This window comes from Leptonychotes weddellii, chromosome 9 (assembly GCF_054177405.1).
Source record: "Leptonychotes weddellii isolate Sample4059 chromosome 9, ASM5417740v2, whole genome shotgun sequence".
Classification (NCBI taxonomy): Eukaryota; Metazoa; Chordata; class Mammalia; order Carnivora; family Phocidae; genus Leptonychotes; species Leptonychotes weddellii.
This window is the reverse complement of record NC_138377.1, coordinates 105355938-105380052: the sequence shown is the minus strand read 5'-3', so window position 1 is coordinate 105380052 and position 24115 is coordinate 105355938. Positions and strand designations below refer to the sequence as shown.

Here is a 24115-nt window from a genome sequence, read left to right as displayed (position 1 = left end):
GGATGGCATTGAAGGTATAGATTGCTCTGGGTGGCACAGACATTTTAACAATGTTTATTCTTCCAATCCATGAGCATGGAATGTTTTTCCATCTTTTGTGTCTTCTTCAATTTCTTTCATGAGTGTTCTGTAGTTCCTAGAGTATAGATCCTTTACCTCTTTGGTTAGGTTTATTCCGAGGTATCTTACGGTTTTTGGTGCTATTGTAAATGGAATCGTTTCTCTAATTTCTCTTTCTACAGTTGCATTGTTAGTGTATAAGAAAGCAACTGATTTCTGTGCATTGATTTTGTATCCTGCCACATTACTGAATTGCTGTATGAGTTCTAGTAATTTGGGGGTGGAGTCTTTTGGGTTTTCCACATAAAGTATCATGTCATCTGCAAAAAGAGAGAGTTTGACTTCTTCTTTGCCAGTTTGAATACATTTTATTTATTTTGTTTTCTGATTGCTGTTGCTAAGACTTCTAGTACTATGTTGAACAATAGTGGCGAGAGTGGGCATCCTTGTCGTGTTCCTGATCTTAAGGGAAAAAGGTTCTCAGCTTTTCCCCATTGAGGATGATATTCGCTGTGGGTTTTTCATAGATGGATTTTATGAACTCAAGGAATTTTCCCTCTATCCCTGTACTCTGAAGAGTTTTAATCAGGAAAGGATGCTGTATTTTGTCAGATTCTTTTTCTGCATCAATGGAGAGGACCATATGGTTCTTCTCTCTTCTCTTATTAATGTGTTCTGTCACATTGATTGATTTGTGAATGTTGAACCACCCTTGCATCCTGGGGATAAATCCCACTTGGTCGTGGTGGATGATCCTTTTGATGTATTGTTGGATCCTATTAGCTAGAATTTTGGAATCCATATTCATCAGGAATATCAGTCTTGAAATTCTCCCTTTTGATGGTGTCTTTGCCTGGTTTGGGGATTAAGGTAATACTGACCTCGTAGAATGAGTCTGGAAGCTTTCCTTCTGTTTCTATTTTTTGAAACAGCTTCAGGAGAATAGGTATTATTTCTTCTTTGAATGTTTGGTAGAATTCCCCAGGGAATCCATCAGACCCTGGAGTCTTGTCTTTGGGGAGGTTTTTGATCACTGCTTCAATCTCGTTACTGGTTATTGGCCTATTCAGGTTGTCAGTTTCTTCCTGTTTCAGTTTTGGGAGTTTATAGGTTTCCAGGAAGGCCTCCATTTCATCCAGATTGCTCAGTTTGGCATATAGTTGTTGATGATAATTTCTAATAATTGTTTCTATTTTGTTGGTGTTAGTTGTGATCTCTCCCCTTTCATTCATAATTTTATTAATTTGGGTCCTTTCTCTTTTCTTTTGGATAAGTCTGGCCAGTTGTTTATCGATCTTATTAATTCTTTCAAAGAACCAGCTTCTAGTTTCATTGATCTGATCTACTGTGTTTCTGGTTTCTAATTCATTGATCTCTGCTCTAATCTTAATGAGTTCTCTTCTAATGAGTGGCTTAGGCATCGTTTGTTGCTTTTTCTCTCGTTCTTTAAGGTGTAGAGTTAGTTGGTGAATTTGGGATTTTTCTATTCTTTTGAGTGAGGCTTGGGTGGCTATGTATTTCCCCCTTAGGACTGCCTTTGCAGTATCCCATAAGTTTTGGACCAATGTGTTTTCCATTCTCATTGGTTTCCATGAATTGTTTAAGTTCTTCTTTGATTTCCTGGTTGACCCAAACCTTCTTGAGCAGAGTGGTCTTTAGCTTCCAAGTGTTTGAATTTCTGCCAAATTTTTTCTTGTGATTGAGTTCCGGTTTTAAAGCATTATGGTCTGAGAATATGCAGGGAACAATCTCAGTCTTTTGGTATCAGTTGAGACCTGATTTGTGACCCAGTATGTGGTCTATTCTAGAGAAAGTTTGTGTGCACCCGAGAAGAATGAGTAGTCTGTTGTTTTAGGGTGGAATGTTCTGTGTGTATCTATGAGGTCCATCTGGTCCAATGTATCATTCAAAGCTCTTGTTTCCTTGTTGATTTTCTGCTTAGATGATCTGTCCATTGCTGAGAGTGGAGTATTGAGGTCTCCTACAATTAACACATTGTTATCAATATGACTATTTTGGTTAACAGTTGGCTTATGTAGATGGCTGCACCCATGTTGGGGGCTTAGATATTTACAATTGTTAAATCTTCTTGTTGGATAGACCCTTTAAGAATGATATAGTGTCCTTCTGTTCTCTAACTACAGTCTTTAGTTTAAAATCTAATTTGTCTGATATAAGAATTGCTACCCCAGCTTTCTTTTGAGGTCCGTTGGCATGGAAGATGGATCCCCATCCCTTCACTTTCAGTCTGGATGCATCTTTAGGTTCAAAATGCATCTCTTGTAGACAGCGTATGGATGGGTCCTGTCTTTTTATCCAATCTGCAACCCTGTGCTGTTTTATGGGAGCATTTAGGCCGTTCATGTTGAGAGTGATTATTGAAAGTTATGAATTAATTGTCATCATGTTGCCTGTGAAGACCTTGTTTTTATAGATTGTCCCTGTTAATTTCTTTTCTATATCACTCTTGGGGTCTTTCTCCTTTTATAGAACCCCCCTTAATATTTCTTGCAGGGCCCACTTAGTGGTCACATATTCTTTCAGTTTCTGCTAGTCTTGGATGCTCTGCATCTCTCCATCCATTCTAAATGTCAACCTTGGTGGATAAAGTATTCTTGGCTGCATGTTCTTCTCGTTTAGTACTCTGAATATGTCTTGCCAGCCCTTTCTGCCTTGCCAGGTCTCTGTGGATAGATCTGACATTATTCTGATGTTCCCCCCTCTGTACGTAAGGAATCTCTTCCCCCTAGCTGCCCTTAAGATGGTTTCCTTGGTTCTAAGATTTGCGAGTTTTACTATTACATTGCCAGGGCATTGGCCTATTTTCCTTGATCTTGGGAGGGGTCCTCTCTGCCTCTAGGACATTGATGTTTGTTTCATTCCCCAGATTAGGGAAGTTCTCAGCTTTGATTTGCTCAAATATATCTTCTAGTCCTCTCTCCACCCCCTCAGGGATTCTAATAATTCTGACATTGGAATGTTTCATGGTGTCACTTATTTCTCTGATTCTATTTTCATGGATTCTGAGTTGTTTTTCCCTGGCCTCCTCTTTTCCCTTTTTATCTATTAAATGGTCTTCCAGGTCACTAATTCATTCTAATGCCTTGCTTACCCTCACTGTTAGATTATCTAGATTAGATTGGATCTCATTGATAGCATTTTTTTTTCTTAAGATAGAGAGAGCATGAGGGGGGGAGGGTCAGAGGGAGAAGCAGACTACCCGCTGAGTGGGGAGCCCAATGCGGGACTCAATCCTGGGACTCCAGATTCATGACCTGAGCCAAAGGCAATCGATTAACCAACTGAGCCACCCAGGCGCCCTTCATTGATAGCATTTTTAAGTTCTGCCAATTCAGCTTTCATTTCTACCCTTAGAGACTCTATGTTGCCATTAATTAATTTCTCCATTCTAGCTATTGTCTTCACAATTGCTAGCCTGAATTCCATCTCCGACATCTTGGTTATATCTGAATCCATTTGTAAATCTGTGGCATAAGTCATAATCTCTGAGTCTTTCTTATCTTGGGGTTTTCTCCTCCTAGTCATTCTGTTGATGGGTGGTTGAGGGAATGTATGGAGTCCAAATTATTGACCACAACCCAAGCAAGATGCACCTGTTTCCTAGGGACCTGAGGGTTGCTGGCCTCTTGTTTTCCCAGCCTGTCTTCTGGGGGAGGGCCTGCTGTGCTATTACTCAGGCAACCCTGTTTGGGCAGATTTGCCCTGCCCCCTGTGGTGGGGGATGAGCTCGGTGAAAACTGGTTTTGGGGGGCTTTTATTCATTGGCAGCTTTGCCTGGTGGCTTTCCCCATCTCTTCTAAGAGTCAGAGCAGAAGAGACTGCTTCCAACCCTCTGCCTCAGAGCAGAGAGATTGCAGTCTGTTCTTCAGTGAGCTCCCCAGGTCACACGCTCTCCATTTCTGTCTGTGCTGCTATAAACTGCAGTGTCCTGGGTTGTGCCTCCCTTAGCAGGGCTCCCAGTGGTGGCCTCCAGATCGGGGCACGTCTCTGCCCTTTGTGCTTCTAAAACCGCCAGCCACACCCAGTTCCCACGCATAGCCCCGCCACTCCAGGTTTCTGTCCGGGAGGCTGCCCTAAAGTCCTTTCCCCGCTGCTACCGGTCTGCAAGTCTGTGCCCTATCCCCAGCTCGGGAGGCTATCGCTCACCGATGGTGTAGGATCCCCACAGCCAGGCTCCCTCCTCCTTCCATTTATCCTCCAATATCTGCCCGGGGAATCACGGCTCCCGGCTTCATACCTTGAAAACAACCTCCTGCAATATTCTGTTTGTAGAGACCCAGATCTGTCTTCTTACATCTCAGGCTGCTTTCGTGGGTGTTCACAGTGGTCTGGTAGATATCCAGCTCAATTCCGGGGACTGGTTGGAATAGGGTCACCTACTCCTCCACCATCTTTTCCATATTTTTTTCATATTACTAATCATTGTCCCTTAATTTCAGCTTGAAGAACTATTTTCAGCATTTCTTGTAAGATAGGACTACTGGTGATGAATTCCCTCAGCTTCTGTTGGCTAGGGAAAGTCTTTATGACTTTCTCTGGTAAAGTATTCTTCACTGGCATTTTTTGTGTTTTGTTTTTTGCTTTAGTACTTTAGGTATATCATCTCATTCTCTTCTGGCCTGCAAGGTCTTTGCTGAAAAATCCACTGATAATCTTATGGGGGTTCCTGTATATGAGAGAATTTTTTTCCTTACTGCTTTTAAAATTCTGTTTGTCTTTGATATTAGGTAGTTTTATTATAATTTGTCTTGGAGAAGATTATTTGGAGTTGAAATTTTTGGGTGACCTATTAGCTTCATGAATTGGGATATCCAATTTTCTCCCCAACTTTAGGACATTCTCAGGTATTATTTCTTTAAGTAAGCTTGTGCTTGCTTCGGCAGCACATATATTTCTTTAAGTAAGCTTTCCACTCCCTTTTCCCTCTCTTCTCCATTCTGATTATAGTACCTTTTTCCCTTAATAGTGTCCTATAACTTCCATAGGTTTTCTTTATTCCTTTTCATTCTTTTTTATTTTAACTTCTCTGATTGGATAACTTCAATTGATTTATTTTCTAGCTCACTGATAGTCTCCTTTGCTTGGTAAGTCAGCTGTTGTAGCTCTCCATTGAATTCTTCAGTGTAGTCATTGTCTTCTTCAGCTCCAGTGGTTCTGTTTTTGATTCTTTTTTTCCCCCTATATTTTTGTTGATCTTCTAATTATGATCTTGTGTAATTTCCCTGAAGTTGTTAAGTTATTTATCTGTGTTCTCCTGTAGCTCTCATAATATGTTTAGAACAATCAATTTGAATTCTTTGTTGGACAAATCCTGGATCTCCATTTCTTTGGAGCCAGTTAACAAAAAGTTTACTGTGTTCCTTTGGTGGAGTCATAGTTCACTGATTCCTTATGAATTCCATGGCAAGCACTACTGCAAGCAGCTGTAATGGCTGTTGGGTTCTTAGCATCGTCTCCGTGGTCTGTGGCTGGGGACCAGGGCAGGTGGCTGTGGTGCACACTTGGTTGTAGGAGCCAGCTGCTGGTGCCTGTGTAGTGGCAGAGACTGGTTGCATGTAGTGGTGGGAGCCAGGACAAGCAGCAAGGCCTAGGGCCAGCTCTGGGCTCACTGGCAGCACAGGGGCCCCGGCTGTCTGTGTGCACTACCGTGGTTGCTGGGTTACACCACAGGCACATGGTAGTGGAGACTGGTGACAGGAATCAGGCTGGGGCATGCTTGTGCACAGCCAGAAAGGCTAGCTGCAGTTCCTGGGCTCCGGTGGGGGCACCGTGGGGAGGGACCCAGGCAGCTGGCATCATGAATGTGAATACCTGTGGGGCCAGAGCTGACAGAATCTGCAGGGGTTCTGTGGTGTCTGGACTAGCCTTTGGTTTCTTTGGTAGTAAAACAAGCTGGGTTTGTCTACAGAGCATAGTACTGTGACCTGTTCTTGCTGCTGCTGTGTGGTTGCTACTGGCAGCCCCCATGTTTGTTCCTCGTTCTTCACCACCTCTTTCTGTCTCAACTTTGCCAGTCTTGGTTGGGAATAACTGAAAGAGGGAACTTAATGTGGTGCTTTGAAAGGCCAGGGAAGCTGGTCACTCATTCAGCTCTTGCTTTCCTGGTGGGGGTACTCTTTCTGCCTAGGGAGTGTCTTCTTGGCTCTGAGTAATAATAGCTTGCGGGGGGGATGATGCAGCCAAGCGAAGCTGTCTTCCTTTCCTTTCTGGGTGGTTATCTGCAGGCCTTTGCTCCACTGTGTCACTAAAGTTTAGTAAGTGGACTCCAGTTCTCTAACAGAGCTGTTTTTGTTCGTAGATAGCTAATTATTGATCTTTGTGGAATTACAGATGCTGGGCTCTCCTAAGTTGCCATTTTGGTGATGTTACTTCCCTACAATCTTTTAATTGGGGTGATTTTTTTTTGAAAAGTATTTTAAAAGTATGAATAACCAAATAGACTATAAATATTTTAATAGACTTCTAATAAGAAAATAGTAAACAGTGCTAATCTAATTTTTATTATTGAAATTATTTTTGTTTAAAATTGAACCTAAAATTTTTTCCATCATGCTTTAGGCAATATTAATAAGGTCAATAAATACACACTAGTAAATGTAAGCCTAGGAAATGTTATTTTCCATTAGCATTGAGACATAGAGAAGAAAAAGAACGTGGGAGAATAATAGGAGGGGACCTTTAGGCTAGGGGTAGGGCCAGAATGGCATCTTTAAGTCACTTTGCAATCGTGGCTAGAAGGATATAGCAGCATTGTGTGGGTAAGAAAAGGGCTCTGAGTAGATGTGCAGAGCTTAGGAAACAAGAGGAGGCTAATGTGGGGAGTGAGGTCCATTCTAATGCATTGGGGACCTCTGTTGTGATTTAAGCTTAGGAATCTGCTGCCTTGTGAAAAAATACGGCTTAAAGAAATCAGGCTTCCAAGTGACATCAAGGAGCTGTTATGGGGTGTTTGCCATATCTAGGTAGGAGATGAGGACAACTCTGCCAGAGGCAGAAGCCATGGGAAAAAAAAAAAATAGAGTCATTTTGGAGGGAGAACTGACAGGATTTGCTGATAGAACTGAAATGGAGTGATATATGAGAAGTGTCCTAAGTGATTCCCAGATCTGTCTTGCCGAAGTTGTGCTATTCCTCAAGATAATGATTTGAAGGAATGAATGAATGGAAGCACTTGAAGGGCACTGGGGCTTCTTGAAAAGGTCAGAGAAAGGTTGAATTCTGTTTTAAATAATTTGAGCTTGTGTAGTCTCTGAGACCGCTAAGTGAAGGTATGTAGTGCAGACAAAATGCAGTCAAACTAGATGTTTGATGTTTGGCTCTCAGCATATTACTAAACCCTTTCCCTGAGTGTGGGGCAGCAGAGACCAAGCCCTGGGCAGCAGCCAGTGAGTGCACAGGTGCTCATGCTTGGGGGGGCAGGGGAGTTGGCAGACGGGCATTAGCCTTTCCTGGAGGGCTCTGGGTGGTGTCTACTGCACTGGTTTTCACCTACATCTTGTGCTCTGTCAGGCCCCAAACATACAAGCTATGTTTTGCTTACCTGAATAACTAAAAACTTCAGATGCTTCTGAAGGACATACTCCTTCCCCTCCCTGCTCAGCTTTCTTGGTGCACAACTGAGCTAGCGAGAACATCCTTACTGAAGATGTCAGTGCTGAAGTTGGAGCAATGTGTGGGCACGTGTGTGTTGAGGGGTGGGAGTAAGGGGATAGGCCTTAATCTCCCAAGTGAAAGTATATTATTAAGCAGGGAGAGGAGAGTCAAGACAGATCTGTTTGGACAGATCTCCCTGAGTGTTCATTTAAATAACTAAGCAGTGACCCCAGGAGCAGACCCATAGTCTGACTGCTTCCCTGCCTTCGCTCAACCCTTCACTTAACCATCATTTTCTCTCTACTTGCTGTATCCATTCATTAATATAAAATTCCTTGAAAAAATTGTGCATTGAACACCATCTGTAGAACCTGGATGTCACTGAGATGGAGGCTGGCAAATTTGGGAAAACAGCAGTGAGTAAGGGGAAGCCTGGCTTTGTAAGTGGGAGGGGGAAGAGGATGGGTTCACAGAAGTCATACCTGAGCTGCGTCTTGAGGAGGTGCAGCAGCTGGGGTGAGGGGTGGAGTTACAAGGGTGTCCCAGACATAGGGACGAACATGTACAAATGTGAAAGTAGCAGTTGAAAAGTGTGTCCTGCAGCAGGAATAATACCTAAATGGTGGACTGGGACTGATTCAAAGGATCCCTGTATTCAGAGCTAGTTGCTTTTGCTTTGGGCTGCAGGAAGTTTTAGGGCAAGTGTCAGAAGAACCTTTCCTGACCACCCACATAGACCCCACATCTACTTTCCTCCTCAGATGTCTGTAGAGTAGTAGGAATCACTGTTTCCATTTAACAGGAGAGGACATCATGAGGTCAGAGGCCATGTCAAAGCCACCAGGTGAGAAAGTCCCACCCCTCACAGCAGGGTGCAGGAGGCCTGGACCCCTGGCCTGGGACCACCATGAACAGCAGCTACAGCATTCACTTGGAAAAAAAAAATCAAAACAAAAAACCTTCTGGAAGGGATCCATGTCTCCATGTAATGACTACGATTCTCGGAATACTTGGACTACTTAAGGAGAGACTAGCCATGTGTCTGGAGCATCAACCTTGTTCATCAGACTGGCTGGCAGTGGTCTGGCTCTGCCACTTCGCCAGGCACTATCATCTCTCAGAGTCTCAGTTCCCATCAGGAAGATTAGAATAGTCACTGTAGCATCTCCTCGAGCTGGGGGATCATCAATGAGATGGTGCAGGCAAAGCTCCTGGCACGACACCCCATGGGCTGCAGCCTCACACAGGAGGTGCTTCTGTCTGCACCCCCATCCTACACGCGACGATACATGTTTTCTCACAGCTTCAGACTGTTGCACTTTCTTTGTCACCTATTTATAATAGCTGGTCCAAGGCTGGTAAGGATCTTCTCCCCGTCACATCCAGTTTCCCTCAGTTTTCCTTCATCTTCATCTCTTGGCCTCCAGAACACTGGGGCACTAAAGCATTTGTTGTCCTTCACTGCTTGAGCCTTTGTTTTCCTGTAATCTCCACTCACCAACAGCGTTCCTTTCCTTACTCACTACGAAGGATGCTAAAATGTGTTATTCGTGGCCACTCAAGGTGTGTTGTGTGCTCTGTCGAAATGAAGTTGGGCATATATTTTGCCCTATTTTGTATGTGATTGAACTGAGACTTGGCCACATGGACCTAGAGAGAATAGGGTTCCTGCAGTGTTTTGTCTTCTGGCATCACTCTTGGGTTTCTTCTCTGAAAATCCATCTGCTTCTGTGGATCCAACTACTGTCTGTCTACCTATATGCTTTAAAATACAGTCAAGCCCTAATTAATGGCCTACAGGACACCTCTTCATGCACATTCCTCCAAAGTTTGAAACTCATCCCAGTGTTCTCAAATAGTGACTGTTTCCCTAGTTAGTAGTTAACCAGCTGGTTTTCCTATCATTGCCTGTTTTTATTATTTCTCTACCATACTGCCCTGGCCCTTCCGAGAGCCACCATCTACCCAGCTAGCACAGTGCAGACCAGTCATCGCCACTTGTAGGGCATCCACTATGTACTTGGGACATGACTGACCAATGGAGGGGCTTTTTACTGCTTTTTTTATCACACTGCTAAAAATAATGCACCATTTCTAAGTCGATGACCCTTTTCTGAGGAGCCTTGAGCTCAGTAATTTGAAGAATAGTGAGAGAAACCTGAAACTGATTCACAGAAACTCAGAAACTCCAGATAGTCTAGAATATTTGTCTAGCTTTGTGGGAATGACAGACTGTCACAAAATGAGTAGCTTTAGATTCCACATATAAATGAAATCATATGGTATATGTCTTTTTCTCTCTAACTTATTTCACTTAGCACAATACCCTCTGGGTCCATCCATGTTGGCCCAAATGGCAAGATTTCATTTTTCTTTTATGACTGAGTAATATTCATTCATATATATATATGTGTGTGTGTGTGTGTGTGTGTGTGTATCACTATTCTTTGTCCACTAAAAAAACAAAACAAATGAACAAGGAAAACAGAAACAAACTCTAAATACAGAGAACAAACTGGTGGTTGCCAGAGGGGAGGTGGGTGGGGGGATGGGTGAAATGGATAAAGAGGATTAAGAAGTACAAACTTCCAGTCATAGAATAAATGAATCATGGAGATGAAAAGTACAGCACAGGGAATAAAATCAATAATATTATGATAGCTTTTTATGCTAACAAATGGTAACTACATTCATCGTGGTCAGCATTTCATAATGTATAGAATTGTTGAATCATTATGTTATGCACTTGAAACTAATAAAATATATTGTATGTCAACTATACTTCAATAAAACAAGGAGGCCGCCATTGTAGAAAACAGATCATCTTGAACTGTGAAGTGTAAAGAAGAGATTGAGACTCAAATCATAGTCATGGAAATTGAGAGCAATGACACTGATTGACATCCAGATAGAAAATCACTGTCAAGTCTCCGAGAAAAGGAAATCTCCTCTGCTCAGTGAATAAAGGCCAACAGAAAACTCAGCGCAAGTACTTGCATTATGGAGGATGCAGGCTGCCACTCTGATGTGGCTACCCTTGGGTCAGTCTTCTCAACATCACTTAGTACATCAAGTGTATGTGCACCCACCTGCTGCAACACCATCCTTTCTGTTAGCTCCCCAAAAGAAGGATGGGGTATCATCATTTGAAAGATTCTGGGTTGTTAAAACATGTTAAATAACGTTCTAAAACCAGCTGAAATTTGCCATTCATTATCTATAGCATTCAGAAATCTGGAAGAAGAGATTCAGGAATTGAAAATAGCACCATCTGTAGTGTGGAAGACTGGCACTGGGGTTGGGATCCTGAGGGCTTTCACATCACTACTTAGCATGCCTTATGCCCTAACACCTCTTTGTAAGCCCAGTGGGCTATTGTTTTTCTGTTCTTCATATAATTTATCCTGTCTTTAGTATTTCTTTCCTTCAATTAGTTTTAGGTTTAATTTGCTTTTCTTTTTCTAGTTTCTTAATATATGAAATTAGGTTGTTTCTTCTTTTTTAATGTAGGCATTTATAGCTCTAAATTTCAACCTAGGGATTGTTTTTGTTGCATCATGTGAGTTTTGGTATGCTGTGTTTTTCATTTCCATTCATCTCAAAGTTATTTTCTGATTTCTCTTGTGACTTAGATTTATTTTTTACTTAGGAATGTGGTTTAATTTCCACATGTTTATGAAGTTTTCACTTTTCCTTCTGTTACTGATTTTTAGTTTTATTCCACTGTGGTCAGAGGAGATACTCTGTATGATTTCAATATTTTTAAATTTATTGAAACTTGTTTTGTGGCTGAACACATGGTCTATCCTGGATAATGTTCCATGTGTTCTTAAAAAATGTATATTCTGCTGTTGTTGGATGGAGTGTTCTGTATATGGCTGCTTGGTCTGGTTGGTTTACAGTGTCTTCTGTTTAAGTCTTCTATTTTCTGATTAATATTCTGTCCAGTTTTTCTAACCAATATTGAAAGTGAGGTATTGAAGTGAGGTTCATGTATGTGTATAATTTCTATATATTCTTGATACCTTGAGGCTTTTATCATTATATACTGTCCTTCTTTGTCTCTTCTCACAGATTTTGTCTTAAGTTCTCTTTTGGTTATGGTTTGAATAGAATGTCTTTTTCTATCTTTTCACTTTCAACTTCTTGTGTTTTGGAAACTAAAGTGAATCTGCTGTAGGCTGTATAGTTCATATTTCTTTATTGATTCTACCAGTCTCTGCCTGTTAATTGAAGTTTTTATTCCATTTATATTTAATATAATTACTGACAAGAAAAGACTTTGCTTTTTTAAAATTTGCTTTCTATATGTCTTATTTCTTTTTTGTTCCTTAATTCTTCTATTAGTACTTTTTTTTTTTAAAGATTTTATTTATTTATTTGCCAGAGAGAGACACAGCAAGAGAGGGAACACAAGCAGGGGGAGTGGGAGAGGGAGAAGCAGACCTCCCATGGAGCAGGGAGCCCGATGCAGGGCTCGATCCCAGAACCCTGGGATCATGACCTGAGCCAAAGGCAGATGCTTAACATGACTGAGCCAAACAGGCGTCCCATTAGTACCTTCTTTTGTGTTCAATTGATTTTTTTTCCTAGTGTACCATTTCAATTCCATCTCATTTCTCTTACTGTATATATTTTTAGTTATTTTCTTAGTGGTTACTCTGGGTATTTAAATTAACATCTAAATTCATGACAATCAAATTTGAATTAATACCAACTTAGTTTTAGTGGAATAAAAAAACTTTGCTTGCATTGCTCTGTTCCCTTATATTGTTATTGTCAAAAATTACATCTTTTTACATAGTGTAGACACTAATGTAGATTAATAATTCTCATCTTATGCATTTGTCTTTTAAATCATATAGAGTAAGAGAGGGATTATAAACCAAAAATAAAATAATACTGGCATTTATATTTATGTATGTCATTAAAATCTGGAACAGTTCCCCAAAAAATGAAAACTCTCAGTCTTTGCAGGTAAGTTCTGTGTGTGTTGGGGTGCTCCTTCAATGCTTATCCGGGCAGTTTACAACTTCCATAGCTTTCATGTCTTGCTTTTGCAGTGCTTTTTTAGCTCAACCGGAGATAAGAACTTAGTCTTCTTGGGTCTTTTCTGAGCATGCATCCAGGCCTGGGCATGCACATATTTTCCTAGATTCTTTGGAATATGAGGAGATTTCAGCCCTTACTTCCCCAAGTATCTCTTTCCCTAGCCTCTCCTTCCTAGACTTTTAGTCTGTCTGTTGCTTGCCCCAGCTGTATACATTGCCTGATGGCTGTGGTGAATATATTTGTGTTTGAATGTTTTGAACAAATGGTCCCTTAGAGGACGACTCAGCCTTGGAAAACTCTGAGTCAGTTGAAACTAAAGCAAACCCTGAGTCAGTCCTTCAGGGACCCACCTTTAGCTACTTCAGCAACCTGCAGCAGGAATATGGGCTGCCATTTTCAAGGTCACTGTAGAGCTAGAGAATGGGGGCTGGTGACAGTGTAAGTTCAAATGCCACAGAGCTTGCTCACTGAAATTTGGGTATTCTTTTTCTTCACTAAGCATTCTCCTGGCTGTTGTAAGTTCTTTGTTAGATTCCAGTTTTCTAAAAGAAAAAAAAAAAAGATGATGCTGACAGTTTTTGTCAGCTTATTCATTGCTTTTGTGGATGCTCCCTAATTCACTACTTTTGCTGATATCACCGTTACTTCTTCCCAAGCATTTTTAAAGCATCTATTATGTGTCAGGCATTGCAGTACATATTTATATTCAGGACTTAAAACAGCACTGTAAAATAAGCTTTAGAATCCCCTTTAGAGGATAGTTTGGGCCCAGAAATGTTAAGTAACACAGCAAGTATACAGAGCCTGAGATGAGAGTTGAAGCAGGGTCTGTTTGATTCTGCTACCTCTTCTCTGTGCTTTCTCCTGTAGTATAGTCTTGGTTGCCTTATGCTTTATGATTAAAGACATACTTGAATTTCATTTTGAGAAAGGAACTTCTTTGCATATTTGTGCTATTCCTTCTTTGCAGCATTTTTTAAAATTGTTCAGGCTTGTCTTTATTTTACATTTGATCTAATAAGAATTATTGATGGGCATGTGAATATGTATAAAAATTTAAACAAAATATTTCCACTCTCAGGTTAATCATTACAGTGCCTTCCTGAGAAACAAGAGTATTAAGAATAGATACAGCCACGCTAATCAAAATAGATCAATAAATTTTGTTTCCTTTTGATAAGAAATATGCTAACTTTGAAAAATTATCACACATATACGAGTTTTCTCAACATAAATGAGAATTGCTGAAATCTTTCCATTAGCTGAAGAGGAATGTGAAGTTCAGAGAGAATTTTTAGCCCAGCATAATTCCAATGGTTGGTCTCATGTACATTCTTATTACAATAAGAATACAAAATGAATAAATTAGCCTACAACTTACTAGTGAAATCTGTAACTCAAGCTTGAAGTAAGTTGTAGAATTTGGCACCATTGCTAAAAAGAAGACATTCGTTATGTTAAAACACATTTTTTTAAAAAGTGTGGAACTCTACAATTGTATAAGTCAGAACATTCATCATTTTAGTATATTCTTACTTGAACTTTCAGATAGTTTCCTAATTTCTGCTTTTTACAAGGTTGCCCTTCACTGAATTTAAATTCTATTACATTTTAAGCAGGTCACTGCACACTTTATTCTATTAGGTCTCCATTGACTACTCCCTATTCCCATACCTCACTAACACCTGATGAACATGGTATCTCATCTATTCGTGATCACAGGCAAAACCCCTGTCTGTGATTTGGGTAGGGCCAGGGTTAGTTCTATGGTGAAGATCCCTTAGGAGGTTGGCTAACCAGGACAAGCACAATGGCCAGGTCCTGAAAGTAACTAGGCTTGCAGTTCTGGTCTGGACCAAACACAATTGCAGTAGATCTACAATTATCACAGAAGGGACCAGTACACACATTACAGTTAGCAAAAAGGCAGTGGAATGGATGAGCCTAGCAATGACCTTTGGGTTCCAAACATACACTGTTCCCAACTTGACAATGTTTAGATTCAAAAAATTCAGTTTTTATATAGTTGACTGAGTTTTAGAATACATTTTTCCTCAAAACATTACTATAAATTATAATTACGTTCCCAAGAACTGGTAATTCCTAACTAACCAATAGTATGCATGATACATCATGTTAGTGATTGTTCATAACAAGACAAATGCTTTGTTGCATTCTTTTATTAATGAAAAAGTTTGCAGTTTTTTTTCTGATGCAGACATGCAAGGGAGAAAGCTCCAGTGGGGCAGGGTTTTAGCATCAGGACGGTATCAAAGGGAAATTTCTGAAGGAGAAGCAGGTCTATGTGTATTCCTAGCACTAGTAAATTATTAAATATGTATAATTTATACTTTTCTATAATATATTTACATATTTGTGTTAATAATAATGCTAATTCTCTGTAACTGAATACATGAATAAACATCTCTTCATTTGTCAATCTAGAGGTGAGTCAAATATAAGAAGAGGAGGCATATACTCCTCAAAGCTGGGCTTCCTTTCAGACAGCCCCTCACAGTGGAAAAGATCCTTCTCACATGCAGTGTGAATCTACAGTTCCATCAACAATGAGGATGTGACTTAGCTATAGAGCAAGGAGAACTCTCCAGCAGCATCCCTACTGAAGGGTTGAAGGAGCCCTTCACTACCCCATGCAGGTGGGAATAAGCCAGAGGCAGCACAGTGAGGCTACAGTACAATAAGGATGCTGCCTACAGGAATGCCAGGTGAGCAGCGCCCCTTTGCTCTATCTCGAAACCCTGCAGCCCTTCAGATGGGAGCAACTGTGGTAAATAGAAAGTAATCTACGTTAAGAATTCATCTGTTCTTTACAAGGACTCATAGGGCTAGAAACGTATCATGACCAAATTAAGCCTTATTTCTTTCCCGTAACACCAATCATTAGATGCTATGTTAATATTTACTTCTAAGAGTCCCCAAATAAATTTCATATATTGCCTGAGAGTCACTGTAGCATCTTTACAGAGAGATTATATTTCCACTGAGTGAATCTAGCTGAAGTATGGTGTACAGCTCACAACACTTTGCATGAGATGCTATTTCATTAACAAGGTCTGAATTTTCCTGTAGCTAACAATTTGTGAGCTGTTTATAAATTGGCTAATATTACCAAATTTCTTTCTTAACTTTGGAAAATGATTTCAAAATATACATGGGGCTGCTATTCAGCACACTAACAACTGACCATTTGACTTATAATACTATTTTTTTAAGGGAAACTACTGTATTAGTTTTCTATTGCTGCTGTAACAAATTAGCATGAACTTAGTGATTTAAGACAATGTACATTTATTGTTCACTGCTCTGGAGACTAGAAGTGTGATGAAGCTTTTGGCAAGATTGTGTCTCTTTCAAATTCTCTAGGGAAGAGTATTTCCTTGCCTTTTCCAACTTCTACAGGATGTGTGCATTCCTTGGCTCATGGCCCTACATCACCCCTTCCATCATCACATCTCTTTCTTTGACTCTGACACTCCTGTTTTCTTCTTATAAGTAGCCTTCTATTACATTGAGCTCACCCAGAAAACCCAGGATAATCTTCCTATCTCAAGAGCTTAATCCCATCCTAATCTGAAAAATTCCTTTTGCTGTGATAGGTAAAAAGGATTAGGACATGATCATCTTTGGAGGTTATTATTTTGCCTACCACAATCTGTCTTCTGGTTCTCCCCAAAACTCATGTCTTTGCCACGTGAAAAATATATTAACCCCATCCCAGTATCTCTAAATGTCACAACTCATTACAGCATTGAATTAAAGACCCAACTAAATCTCAGCAGCTCAAAAGTTCCAAATATCATTATTGAAGTTATCTAAATAAACTATGCAAGATGATTGGGGTATGATCTACCCTGAGGCACAATTCCTTCCCATTTGTAAATTTGTGGAACTCAAGAAACAAGTTTCTGCTCCCCAAATCAAATGGTTGGACAGGCATATGATAACAGTCACAGATACTCCCATTTGAAAGGGGAGAAAATGTCAGGAAAAAATGAAGCACTCTTCCCTCTCTCTGTCCTTTTCAGTCCAAATTGGCAGTGTTTCTGCTGGTATAAAATTCTCAAAAGTTTTTAGGTCTCCTATGTGTGTCTCAAGAATTCATACCACTAGACAAGAGGCTCCTACTTAAATCTTTCATGGATAATCTAATCTTTATTCCTGGCTTTTGCTTACACGGTTAAAGCTTCTTTGCCACTTAAAGTAACATATCTATAAGTTTGGGAGTGTGGGGTCCCATGAGTCACATACCTAATCTCAGAGAGTCCGCTATGTAACTGAATACTCTGACCTTTTGATACTTTTGAGGCATTAGCAAAAGTTTGTCCAACCACACCCTTATCTTTATTTTAAGAGCATTCTTTCCTGACAGTTAATCTCTTAATTACAGCATCTCTTGCAACCTGGATAGACTGAGAATTTCCCAAATCAAGTCCTGGTCCTTTTTTGTTGACAGGTCTTTCCTCATCCTCTCTTTTTCTTCTCACATTTTGCTATAAGCAGCAGGAAGAAAACAGGCCACAACTACAACACTTTGCTTGGAAATCTCATCTAAGTATCCAATTTCATCATTGTATCCATTGCATATAACACCCAGAATTCTTTCTGGATTCTCTAGGGGAGAATCTGTTCTGTTCCCTGCCTCTTCCAACTTCTAGAGGCTACCCGCATTCCTGAGTTCATGGCCACATCTCTCTGATCTCTGCTTCTGTCATCACATCTCCTTTTCTGACCCTCAGACTCCTGCCTCTCTCTCATAAGAACCCTTGTGATTACACTGGGCCCATCTGGATAAACCAGGATAATCTGCCCTACCCCAAGGGCCTTGATTTAATCACATCTGTAAAGCTTCTTTGCCACTTAAAGTACCATATTTATAGGTTTGGGAGTGTGGAGAGTTAGGACATGGGCATCTTTGTGGGACCATTTTTCTACCTGCCACCACCATACCTTCTGCTGCACTTACGTAGTGTTTCCATGTAAGTGAAGAAGGCTCAGATCTGAAGAGATTACTAGGCAGACATCTGGAGGCTAACCCCCTTTTCACACTTATCAACTATTTTTTTTCTCAAAAAATAAAAGCAGTTGTTATTATCTTTTTTTTTTCAAATGGGAAACTGGACCAGAGAAGTTAGGCAGTTTTACAAAGTTTACACAGTTAATTAATGGCAAAGCTACCCTAAAATTTGGCTGTTTTAACCACCTTAAAGTGCTCTCCACTGTGAACTGCCCCTGGTCAAGCAGAGAGCTCTCTAGTGAGTTTAGGACCCTAAACCCTTGATTAGTATGATATAAATCCAAGTTGAAGCAAGTAGTTTATCTCACAAAATGCCCTTTCCTGACCCTAAAAATAAAATGTTGTTGAAAATTGAGACATGTGTTTCAATAAGTTAATGTTTGAATATCTTAACAAAAATGGGAAGTATAATAGAAATTTGACCTCTGGGGGGGAAAATGCTGGATTCTTGGATCTACCAGTAATTCAGTGGTTTTTCCATAAGGCACATTTCTTAAACTTTTAGATTTTATTTCCTTCATCTGAAAAGTGAAAGTTTCTAGTAGGTGGCCTGGCTGGCTCCTTTGAACTATGACAATCTATTATTCCTTAGACTGCTTTGATCTCAATTCTGTATGAAGGAAGTTGGTTATATATCAAGGCATTCTACATTTTAGGGAACCCATCAATGGAAGGCATCCTCTTATCTAGAGAGATTTTTTGAGTATTATAAAAGCATAGGCTATTTTTGAAATGTTCAAAGAGATCAAAAATTTGAATGTCATTCCCCTACTGAGGCTGAAACATTTGCTATTAGAGGATTTAGCTGAATAATACATTCATCCTTTAGAAGAAAGATGCTATCATAGATTTATATTTTTCCAGTGTTTGGAATTCTACTTCTAAGGAGGTCTGTTAAAATGGGAGAACAATCCATGAGGCTTTAATGATAGCACTTATTGAGATGGTAATTGTAGATTTACTGTCTTTTTTTAATGTTTTTACTGGAATTATTTTTTCTTTAAACATATTCTTTTTAGTTAGATCCAGCTAAATTCTGTCCACCAGTCTCTTCCCACCATCACTAAACCCTCTGGTCATGCAGCTGTATGCTGAAAGCAGACTCCTTAGTGTACAATCCTTACCATCTTTAAATGTCAGTGCAGTAGCTTTCAGAAGGTAACCAGCTCTCAGGGCCAAACAGCCAGAATAGAGCAGGACATGAGATGAACTGAGTAAGTAAGAGCTGAGACCACCATGACAGAAAGGAAGATTTCTCATCCCTCTTATAAATACATGGTGTTGGCCAAGAAAAAAAGGAAGGCATGAGGAAAAGGGGAAGAAGCCAGGAGTGGGCAGTGTGCCCAAGGTGGGAAGTCAAGTCTCCTTGAGGGGATCTTCTCTGACAAGTAGGGGCAAACAATAGAAAAGCCAGGTGGTGGTGCCTCCAATGGTAATGGAGATGGAAGCAAAGTACTGCCATGAGCATGGAGGGAAGAGGCATTGACCCATGATTCACGACACCTTCAAGGACTCAGCCAACACATCTGGCTTCAAATCAGCCTCCAGACCCTGTGGGCAGTAGAGTGTTTCCTGGGGAACAGAGGCTCAGTTATATGAGCTGGCAGACGCGGCTGTGTCTAGAGAGAGGATTACTCCATGGAGAGACCATCTTCACATCACCCTGATGATGGGAATGGGGCCCATAAAGTTGTCAGCATTTTGGGAGGGCAACTTGAAGACTGCAGTGCTGGGTCTGCAGGACCTGCGGCTGGACTAAGACAGTCAGGATCACCTGAAGCATCTCCGCTTACACCCTACCTCACACTGCTCCCACTGACTGAGCCCAGGGTCGTCCTTACACCTGCATCCATAAACCGTTTGAACAGAGGCTGCAGACCAGCACAGAATCTCCAAATCAAAACTGTTCTCCTTTAAGCTCCGACAGCCCCGTTACTTATTCTCGCATTTATTGCTTTGTACCTGGCACTGCAGCTTTATATATACTTTTTATCTTCCTACTAAAAATTTGCTTCTGAAGAAAATTTTAGATTTTCTGAGTTCATTGTGAATTTATTCTCGAACACATTTTTGACTCTTTTAAGTTCTTTGTCACACTATATGCTTTACTTTAAAAATTTCTTAAATTTGCTAACAAACAGATAAAGTTAACATTATTTTCTTTTGTGTTGGCTGAATGCTCTCTTCACAGAGATTTTTAAGTCATAATTTTCTTAATTCTAATAAGTAAATACTTTATCTACTTCATAGTCTCTAATAATAGTCCTTTTGAAGAGTTCCATTGCAGATTATTTATCATGTAAAACAATCTAAAAGTCTAATAATAATTGCTTTAATATATATCCATTATTATTATTATACATAAATGATTTAATGTTATACATGTTATATATGTGTATATATATATATTATACATATAATATATGTATATACACGTACATATAGCCCACACATCTGCATCCTAGAATTAAATAGTTCATCTTTCAAAATCATGATTATGTAGAGATTTTCACATTGGAAGTACCCTGTTCCTAATGTTAGGTATATGAAAGACTGAATTTTGTATACCAAGAACAAAAAGAAAATACATGTACATGTCAGAAAACTCTGGACAAAATTTACCGGGTTAATTTATAAGTGAAATGATATCTATTTGTAGTTTTCTCCTTCACAATTCTCCTGTACATTCCCATATCTTTCTATGAACATATACAGTGTATCATTTTAAATACCATCTCCCTGTCTGAATGTGATACTTGGTGTTGTGTTCTAGTCCATGTGCACTCCCACCTTTTAAGCATTATTCCATCCCCTCAAACCAGAGGTAGCAGAGGATTTCTTCTCTTTGATGGACACAGACCTTTCTTGCACTGACTCATATTTTTGTGTCATTCATTCAGAGAATACATACATTGGGGCACCTGGGTGGCTCAGTCAGTAAGCCTTCAGCTCAGGTCATGATCTCAGGGTCCTGAGATCGAGCCCCACATCGGGCTCCCTGCTCTGTGGGAAGCCTGCTTCTCCCTCTGCTCCTCTCCCTGCTTGTGTTCCCTCTCTCGCTATCTCTCTCTCTGTCAAATAAATAAATAAAATCTTAAGAAAAAAAAAAGAGAATACATACACTACTCTGCAGTCATCAAGTGTGAATTCTGTGCCCAATTTAATAGCAAAAGTTTACTCTGTTTTAACAGGAGGAAGTAGTGAAGGCAAAAATGAATGTTTTTACATTTTTATTCTCACCCTGGGCACATAGCCAAGATCCAGACTCAATATAAGAGGGAAGGACCAATAGTGCTAATATCATATCGAATTATTATTTGTCCAAAAATGTAATTATAACATCTGTTTAAGGGTGAATGTTTTATATTATGATTTCATTCTATATAATTTAATTTCATTTTAAATAGTAGAATAAGAAACTTAAGAAACAGATTAGCTCATTAATGAAATTTAGGTTCACTACCTAATTAGTAAGTCTGTAGAGAAATAAAAGCATGACAGTGTGGCAAATTTGGAAGTGTGCAGAACCCATTACTACTTAGCATGTGGTGGACGTGCCATTACGGAGTCACAGTAGTCAGGGGTCCGGGTTCAAATCATGACTCCATGACTTAATAGCTCTATATCCTTGTCCTGATCCTTTAATATCTGTGCATCACTTTCCTGCTTTGTAAACTGGGATATTAACAGCAACAAATCCCCTAATGCTATTCTGATTAGATGTGTTAGTGCAGCTGAGCATTTAATACAGTGCCTGGCGTAGACCTGGTGGATATTATGTCCACTACTGTTTGAGTCATTGGTGACAGTGGTAGTAGGTGGTGGTATTATTATCTGGAAGACCAGGCTTGGATTAAAAACAATTAGGTTGTACCAGAAGATTGCTGTCATAACACAATTTCACCTGCTCTTCAGTGTCATGTCATCAGTCCAGTACACAGTAATTATAGCCAGCTTCTGGTCAAAACTTAGACTGAGCATTTATTACACATTTATATTTTTTGAGCGTATAAACTATTTTAGAAAATACTTATATTTTCAGCCTTGTCAAAGGAAGTTTTTTAGATTGCTCTGAGTAAGGGATGGGAAACAAAGAATAAATCATTTTTAAAGGCATCTGAAAATTGCTTTACAAGTGGTAATGTATGTACAGACACGCACACCAAGCCACAGAACGGAGTAGATTTGACTTAAGCCATATTTCTAAATGATATCCATCTTCAGTGCAAACCTATATAATTTGGTGAAACAGTTTAGACAATTTCATGAAATATGGTAATTAAAATAATGAGTGAAGTACTTAACATGGCTTTATGGAACATGGTGCTGCTCAGTCAGTAGTCAGAATTGGCGAGTCATTTAAAGGTCTTCGTCTCTTACTTTTCAGCTTGACCATCTCTGCAGAATGCCCAATGCAACTTGAGGATTTCCCGATGGATGCCCATGCTTGCCCTCTGAAATTTGGCAGCTGTAAGTTATTTTCACAAGTAAGAACCATGGATATACTTTCGGGGTTATTTCCACATTCATTCAGAATTTAGGTTCCATATGTGAATAAGCACGATATGGGTGGCAGTCTGCTTGAGAAGACTGGAATGCTGTGGATTACGTATACCTTTGTCCTCACAGACTAGTTTCCTTGTCTGTAACTGAGAGAATATGAGCGGAGGCACCAACCATCTAGAAGATGATCCTGGGGAAGTGTTTCCAGTCCTTCACCTGGCAGTTCTTTGTTGTTTTCACGTCTCAGATTGCAGGTTGCCTCCTGCAAGGGGACACCCTTCCAGACCCACTTTCCAATACCCAACCAATATCTTTTTTGTTGAATTGTAGTCATTGCTGTCTTAACACACTTCTTCTAGAGTGTTCATGAGAGCAATGACATTGTCATATTCACCCTCACTACTCACCTTGTACACATATTGGGAAACGTGTTGCTTGAACAAATAATTATTCATTAGGTGAACATCTCTCTGATTCTGGTAGGAAGTCTTGAATTCCAGCCATTCCAGACAGTGGAGTGAGGACACTGGCCCCAACATATGCCTGCAGCCTCATCCTCACTTCTGAGATGTTGGAAGGCAGGGTTAGAACCAAACTCTTCCCTTCTTTCTTTATGCTATCCCTTTATGCTCATGCTATGTGAAGTTTTCATTTTTGAAAGCAGAAGAATGTGCTCTTTGAGATTGAGCATCAGATTTGTATTAAGGTACTACATTTTTTTATAATCTATAAACCAGTATTGTTACATTATTATTAATTAAGGTCCATAGTTTATGTTAGGGTTCGCTCTTGTGTTGTATATTCTATAGGTTTTGATAAGTGTATAATGACATGTATACACCATTATATTATCATACAAAGTGTTTTCACTGCCCTTAGAATCCTTTGTACTCCACTGATTCACCCTCCCTTCCCTCAGTCCCTAACAACTATTGATCTTTTGACTGTATCCATAGTTTTTCCTTTTCCAGAATGTCATACAGTTGGAATCATATAGTATGCAGCCTTGTCAGATTGCTGCTTTTACTTGGTAATATGTATTTATGGTTTCTCCATGCCTTTCATGTCTGAAGAACTTACTTCCTTTTAGTGCTAAGTAATATTCCATTGTCTGGTTGTACCATAATTTATCCATTCACCTGTTGAATGACATCTTGGTTGCTTCCACATTTGGGCAATTATGAAGAAAGCTGCTGAAAACATCTGTGTGCAGGTTTTTGTGTGGACATACATTTTCAATTCCTTTGGTTACATATCAAAAAGCACCAATGGTGGATCATATAGTGCGAATATGTTTAGCTGTGTAATAAATTGACAAATTGTCATTCCCACCAGCAAAGAATGAGAGTTCCTCTTGCTCCACATCTTCATCAGCACTTGGTGTTATCAGTATTCTGAATTTTATCTATTCTAATAGGTGTGTAATGGTATCTTAATTTAATTTATAATATCTTTATGACATATGATACTGAATAGCTTTTTATATGTTTATTTGCCATCTGTTTATGGTGTTTTGGTGAGGTGTCTGTTCAGGGCTTTTTCCCATTTTTTTTTTTTCTTGTCACTATTTCACGTTTTAATATTTATAACATAGCCAAATATGAATATTTGGGCTCATAAAGTTGTTCTTTGGGCATTACAAATTTTTTTTTCCCTGCTTTTTTTTTTTTTATTCTTATGTTAATCCCCATACATTACATCATTAGTTTTAGATGAAGTGTTCCATGATTCATTGTGCATAACACCCAGTGCTCCATGCAGAATGTGCCCTCCTCAATACCCACCACCAGGCTAACCCATCCTCCCACCCCCCTCCCCTCTAGAACCCTGTTTGTTTTTCAGAGTCCATCG

At 39.7% G+C, this 24115-nt stretch overlaps 1 protein-coding gene across 4 annotated transcripts in view; it reads left to right on the top strand.

The window, feature by feature from the left end:
- GABRA5 (gamma-aminobutyric acid type A receptor subunit alpha5) overlaps positions 1-24115 on the top strand; it is an 87944-nt gene that overhangs the window by 32803 nt on the left and 31026 nt on the right. For all 4 annotated transcript variants that reach the window (XM_006728252.3, XM_031039629.2, XM_031039646.2 and 1 more), the window contains exon 7: positions 22149-22231. In XM_006728252.3, the coding sequence (XP_006728315.2) occupies positions 22149-22231 (83 nt within the window). The remainder of the gene's footprint in view (positions 1-22148; positions 22232-24115) is intronic.